Source organism: Arachis hypogaea, chromosome 18 (assembly GCF_003086295.3).
Source record: "Arachis hypogaea cultivar Tifrunner chromosome 18, arahy.Tifrunner.gnm2.J5K5, whole genome shotgun sequence".
NCBI lineage: Eukaryota > Viridiplantae > Streptophyta > Magnoliopsida > Fabales > Fabaceae > Arachis > Arachis hypogaea.
In genome coordinates this window covers 16,434,541-16,440,974 of record NC_092053.1, presented here as the reverse complement: position 1 = coordinate 16,440,974, position 6,434 = coordinate 16,434,541, and the positions used below count along the sequence as shown (strand labels likewise).

General features: G+C 39.1%; 1 protein-coding gene across 3 annotated transcripts; it reads right to left on the bottom strand.

Moving 5' to 3' along the window:
• Window positions 1-214: 214 nt before the first annotated feature.
• LOC112773263 (coatomer subunit alpha-1) lies at window positions 215-5,663 on the bottom strand. 3 transcript variants are annotated; one of them, XM_025818344.3, is made up of 4 exons: window positions 5,274-5,663; window positions 4,924-5,185; window positions 3,803-4,297; window positions 215-3,318 (listed from the first exon to the last, which is right to left on the bottom strand). In XM_025818344.3, exons 2-4 carry the CDS (start codon window positions 5,129-5,131, stop codon window positions 362-364), a joined length of 3,660 nt encoding a protein of 1,219 aa, XP_025674129.1. In that variant the 5' UTR covers window positions 5,132-5,185; window positions 5,274-5,663; the 3' UTR covers window positions 215-361. The 3 variants fall into 3 exon arrangements, with proteins under 3 accessions (XP_025674129.1, XP_025674128.1, XP_025674127.1); XM_025818343.3 differs by having other exon boundaries at window positions 5,356-5,663; XM_025818342.3 differs by having other exon boundaries at window positions 5,411-5,663.
• Window positions 5,664-6,434: the final 771 nt, after the last annotated feature.

Genomic DNA, 6,434 nt, shown 5'->3' with positions numbered 1-6,434 from the left:
AATGAAAACTTTCACATGCCCAAAATATTGATAGTGTTTGTTATGATGTCTAAAAGATATTGTCTAATTGTTAAAATAGGTTAAATAATTAATTTTAAAGTTAAAAGGTAAAAATTTTTAAATATTTTAAAGTTACTATAAAAAGTAATTTAAAAAAAATTAGACAGCAAACAAAAGGCACCATAAAAGAATTAAAAAAAGAAACCATGAAAAATAAGAAAGAGAAGCGAAGAAACACACTCAAACTTCTTTTAGCTTCTATAGGGAATTATATTAATTAAACAATAGGGACTAGTATCTGCTGCTGAAAATTGACATGAAACAAAAACTGAACAAAGTGCTCCTGTTCCAGCAAGTTCAATCAACGTATCTGGGAAGGAGAACAGAGCAATCCAGAAGCATCAGCCCCTACAACTGCAAGGTCACATACAGTGCATAGCTGACCCTCCTGGCTCAGCACAAAGTGTGCAGTGCAATACGGACAAGAAACATCCTTCTGTCCGCGGTAAATTGGCACATAAGTTGCACCACAAACCACAAATGGGTTTCTGAAATCATAGTTCAACTGTGTGTTATTGGTCATGTTCTTTTCCGCAGCTCCCAGAACTTGCCTTGCTGTCTTGGCATGGTTTTCGACAGTAGGATTGGTCTCGAGTAGCCTCCTCGCAAAGTTGGCAGCTGTGGCAAGGTTCTTTGCCTTGTAGCAGACAGTCATTGCATTAAGCAAAGCTAGCCTCAGATGAGGGGTTTGGAGATTACAATGGGTGAAATACGCGGCAAGCTCCTGCTGGCGTGCTGGATTGTCCTTAATTTCCCTTCTCTTCAGCTCCATCTGCAGACCCAAAACATATTCTTTGACTATGATAATCAACTCCTTCACATCATCAACTTCCCTCCTCGACTCAATGACAATCAAAGGAATTGTATGAAGGATACTGGTAAATGTCTTTAGAGCCTCGGTGAATTTCCCTGCTGTAGTTGATTTATAACCAGCTTTGAGCTTTTCATCTAATTGAGACAGTTTGAAAGGTAGTGCGGGTGGGCCTCTTACATTTGGACTAGATGACTCACTCCAACCTCTTTCAACAGCAAGTGATATAACTGGGGCAGATGAGAAGGCACGCAGGTAGGAGTGGCTGCTAGTATGAAGATCAAGGAAAATGGATCTTAAGGGAGTGAAATTCTTTATTGCAAGTTGCCTGTTCAGTAACCTCATTGCTGTATCAAAATTGCCAGCAGCCGCATGATCTGCTGCAAGAGATGATTTCTGAATCCACATCTGGCTAACTGTAATCCCAGGTGTTGGGGCCACGAAAACTGAAGATCGTGTACCGGTAGAAGCTTTTGGAGTTTCAGCTTCAGGGGGAAGCTCCAGATCTTCCAGCTCCCATCCACCTTCTCCATCATCCTCTTCACCCGGCTCTCCATCATCCAAAATTGCAGAAATGTCTCCATTTTGTATGCCATCCACATCAACCATATCAAGCTCCTCACCCCAATCACCATTAGTAGCTTCATACTCTTCTTCTTCAGCATCGCCATCTGTATTGCTAAAGCCACCATCAAATATGCCTCGCATGACCCTAAGAAGGGGCCAATCACCACTGGTTATTACAGGTGATGGTGGCATCAAGAGAGATGGTTTTTTCCCCTCAGGCAAAGATGGAAGATCATCCCCCAGTTCAGCCGCAAGCCTTTCAGCAACATCATGTAGTCCGTGGACTTTGGCAGTGAGGTATGCAAGATGCAAATGACCCACATTCTCCAAAATCTTAACACGCTCTTGGACATCACCCATATATAAGGCATTGTGAAACTGGCCCATCACATCGTTCTTGACTTCGGCAATTTTCAACATCTTTGCAAGTTTCTCCACATTACCAGTAATGAGATATAGGAAAGACAATCTCTCAAAATTTTTGGTCCTCTGGTATGCATATTCTACTATACCAGCATTGCCTTGTCGAAGAGCTTCAACCCCTAATCGATACCAGTGATCTTTCTCATCAATTGCAGTGGCTGATGCAACAGCGATTTGAATGTTCCCACTCTCTAACGCCAAATTGAACCGAATTCTCTCATCTTTCACAAAATGAAGGGCAACTTCAGGAAACCCCTTCTGCTGTAGATATGCAATCATAGCCTGCCCACAAAGGTGGGAGTTCTTTATCATGTTCATGACATGGTCATATCTTTTCTTCAAGAGAGAAAGCTTAAAGATATATTCAGTCGCATCAATAGCTATAGCTTTGTTTTTCCCATCCCGACCCAAGCAGAATATGGTGTTTCCAACAACCTTTGTGATATAAATTGGGACATCCAGTGTTTTTATTATCCCGCTATCTCCATTAGGAAGGCAGTACTTGATATGATTTAATGTTGTGTAAATAAAAATGCCGTTTTCATCCCATGCTCCACTTTTCACGCGGATTGTCTCATGGAGGGTGCATTGGTGAACAAGCTTCTTGCTTGAGATGACAATGGCATGTTTGCTGAGCAAGGCAACAGTTTCCATGTCACTAGACCAGACAACATACTTGATAAAAGGGGTCTGAATATCACCGATAACAAGCCTCTGCTGAAGATCAAATATAAAAACCCTATCCTCTGACCTACATAACAAGTTGCCTGTTCCAGCATAAAATATGGCATCTGTGGCAATCGGGAGAGCACTCTTTTTAACAAGCTCATTCTTCAGATTTTTAACTAGGACTTGATTGCTGGTTTTGTCGAGCACAGCAAACCTATTCCTAGCCACAAAGACAGCTGATCCACCAAGACCTTTCTTGGGCTCTTGCATATCTCCCCTACCAATAACTGAGTCATCCTTGGATAAGGTATACAACTCATAAGACCCGCCCTCCACATCTGAACAGAGAAGAACTGCATTTTCAGACGGGCTATAGGAAAGAGTCTTCGGACTTTGATTCAGAGTTAAAGAACCAGGTCGTCGAATTGGAAGTACTTGTGTCTCTCTCTGTGTTGAAAATTCGTAGTAACGCAAAAAACGGTCTTTTGCATAAAATAAACAATCACCACTAACTGCAAAAGCAGGCCTTTCTCTCTCCAGCTTAAAGACAATCATTCCACTGTCATGACCAGCAGCCAACAGATTCATATCAGGATGTATTGCAAGAACCCAAAATCGATCATGCTCTCTGCGGAAGGTTTGAATTCCAGTGCGCTTTGTCGCATCCCATACTCGAATACTTTTATCTTCAGAATTTGATACAATGATGTCCTGTTTGGCATGGAACATAACACATGAAACATTATTCATGTGCCCTCGCAGAGTATCCACTTCCCATGCCTTAGTATCTGAACACAACATAAATTTTATTAGTGAAATGTGCGAGACGACAGCAAATACTTTTTCTTCTTGGTTAACCATCTAGTACAAAAGTTAATGCACACAAAAAATGTATTTTATGAAACATTTTTGTTGCCAGCACTAAACAATGATATGCTAATATCTTTAACAAAAATGCTATTTGTACACCAAAGTCAGCCACTAAAATCAGCCACCAATGTATTTATGTATAAATACATGTATAGTTTAATTTATTTTCAATGTGTATTTATACTCCAGCATGTATTTTATACTGGTGGCTGACTTTGGTGGCTGATTTTGGTGTACACGTAGCATAACTCTATTTTTAATAACCACAATGACATCAATGAGTATAGTATATGAAAGCCTACGGCAGCTCAACTATAGTATGCAAAATAGAAAGTCACAGATACTACCACTCGGTTGTTATTCAGGACAATAAAAAAGAAAATAACTAGGCTTCAATTTTACCATTCATCCTCCAAAGTTTCACTTGTCGGTCATCAGCTCCAGAGACAATGAGAGGAAGTGTAGGATGAAAAGAAGCCCAGTTGACCCCGCGATCATGACCTTCCAACACATATTTAACAACTGCATCAACACCACCAAAAAGATCCGTGTTCATCTGACTAAAACGCAATATATCATCTGAAGGAGGCCCAGCCTTCTTTTTGAGAGAACCAATATCCCAAACACGAACAGTCTGATCTAGAGAGGCTGACACCACAATATCCTCTTTTGGATGGAATAGAGCACACATAACATAATGATTATGCCCTGTTAGGACAGATATACATGTTCGTGATTGCCAGTTCCATATGCGAATAGTCTGATCATCACTTGCACTCACAATCCACGGGTTCTCATGATGAAATTGCACAGTGCGAATATAATCAAGGTGTCCTAGAAGAGTGAACAAACACCTATGCAACTTGTAGTTCCAAACCTTAATCTTGTAATCATCCCCTGTCCAAGGGAAAAAAAAGAAAGAAAGAAAAAGAACAAAACCATCACCAATAAGCAGCAAATAATATGAAGTAAAACCTTCCCCTTCTACAAGTGAATTTCCCTTCCTCTCTTTATCAAGTGACAAACATAATTACATAAGTGCAGGAAAATCACATTTAAACCCAACCAATGACACACAGAGCTTATTTTAAAAGAACGGATTTGTTACTAAATTAACAGATCTAGATAATCTCAATTACACCAAAGATATATCCTTTTTATATAAATTACAGCCAAAACAAATCACGAATAATTACAAAATGTACCCGTCATGTGTATTGCTCACTGTATCAACACCATGGGGCAACCAAAGATTAACAGGTAAAGAGATAATATGATTATCAGCATGAATACTAGAAGCATACTTATTACTACACAAACACACACAAACAAATGCTTTCTAAAACTTAAATATATTACCTACCAGAAATGTTTAGGTGGATCCTAACATAATTTAGATGAGTACGACATAACCTAGATTATGTTTCCATAGTTGAATACAATAGCGTATGCACAATCAATGGAACAGAGTATTAAGCAGTGAATGGAACAAATCAAATGCAGAAACAACACAATGGCCTTACCTCCAGAGACAAAGAGAGGCTGAGAATTGTGGAAGTGAACACCTCTAACAGGGCCATCATGCTCGTCAAACCTGTCGATGAGGGTTCCCATGCGGTAATCCCATAGTTGAATCACACCACTGTGAAGACTCGCAAGTATCCAGGGCCTTTTGCTGTGAAAACTAAGCCCCTTCACTCTGTTACTCTTGGTCTCGAACTTGGTCAACATTTTCTTCTTCTTCTTCTTCTTCCCCCTCAATCACTAAGCACTCTTTCGTGCCCTCTGCAGCACCATCCAATAAAAATCAAAACGATATCAAACCAAGACAAAGAAAAAAAAAAAAAACATGTGTTTTGCATCGCAATTGAACCTCAGAATGTGAATATGAGCATAGTAATCAGATTTTCGTTAAAGGAAAGAAAAATGGGAATCTAAGCGCATGGAATCGTTACTGTATTGAAGTCTTTCAGGAAACGCAATGTGGGAATGATGAAACATGGAATTCACCTCGATGAATCGGAAATCAAGTTCACCGACACAGGTGAGCTCATATATCTAGAGAGAGAGAATATTAAGTGATGTTGTTTCAGATGAGATCCGTTAATTTTCGAAGACAAAGGCTCTCAATCTCAAAAGCAGAAAGTGGAGAAAAGAGAGAGAGGGCGGAGAGAGTAGAGGAGCAGAACGAGTAACCGAGGACGAGGGTTTAGGAAATGCATTTTATTTGCTTACACATAACTAGTCGTTGATTTAGACACATTTTTAAGTTACACTGAATATATTATTAAAGACACCCCAGGCCCCAAGTCAAATGAGTTCTTTTTTCTGTTTATACTTTTATAATAAAAAACAATTAAATTAAATTAAATACATGCCCGTCACCAAAAAAAAAAAAAATTAAATACATGCCCTGTATACCTTTTTTGGCTACGATATCTATAACCAGCTGAACAAAACCCAACCATAAGTAGCCAAGTTATATCATGATCCGTGTAGGTACATTGCTACCTCTATCACTTCTCCAACTCACAATGCACTAGCTTCATGTCCCTTGAATTCAGGTATTCAGTCAGAATTCGCTGTTGGATGTCGAAAAGGAGTAACATCAGTTAAAAAGAAGATAAAAGACAGGTGAAAATAACTGGTTGACAAGGTATATGAAAGCAGTAATCACACTTGTAGATTAAGAGTAGAATACTACATACTAGACACACCATCCATAGACTACAATATAAAAATGACTAAACGAGCAATGCTACAGGATTAGTATAATTCCTTCTTTTTGATCCAGAGTTAACCATCAATATTTAAAAATGTTACATACGATACTAAGCTGTTGAGGTACACGTATGGGATTGCTGGCCAAAATTACTGGTCAATATAAACTAAAATGGTTAGTCCTTGAGTTTTTCTTTATAAAAATTTATGGGTGTTCATCCTTCAAGGAATTGTTCATCCTTCAAAACTTCTGTCCCTGCAAGAAGAATGCTTATATGAAAATTCCCGTGTTTTTTAGATCCTAACACTCCCA

What these genes read in the sequence shown, in the direction of transcription:
- LOC112773263 (XM_025818344.3), bottom strand. Translation starts at nt 5,131, where the DNA reads ATGTTGACCAAGTTCGAGACCAAGAGTAACAGAGTGAAGGGGCTTAGT. An exon ending in GCCTCTCTTTGTCTCTGGAG is followed by an intron (nt 4,298 to 4,923) that starts GTAAGGCCATTG and finishes TCCCTTGGACAG; the next exon opens with GGGATGATTACAAGATTAAG. An exon ending in GAAACTTTGGAGGATGAATG is followed by an intron (nt 3,319 to 3,802) that starts GTAAAATTGAAG and finishes TGTTGTGTTCAG; the next exon opens with ATACTAAGGCATGGGAAGTG.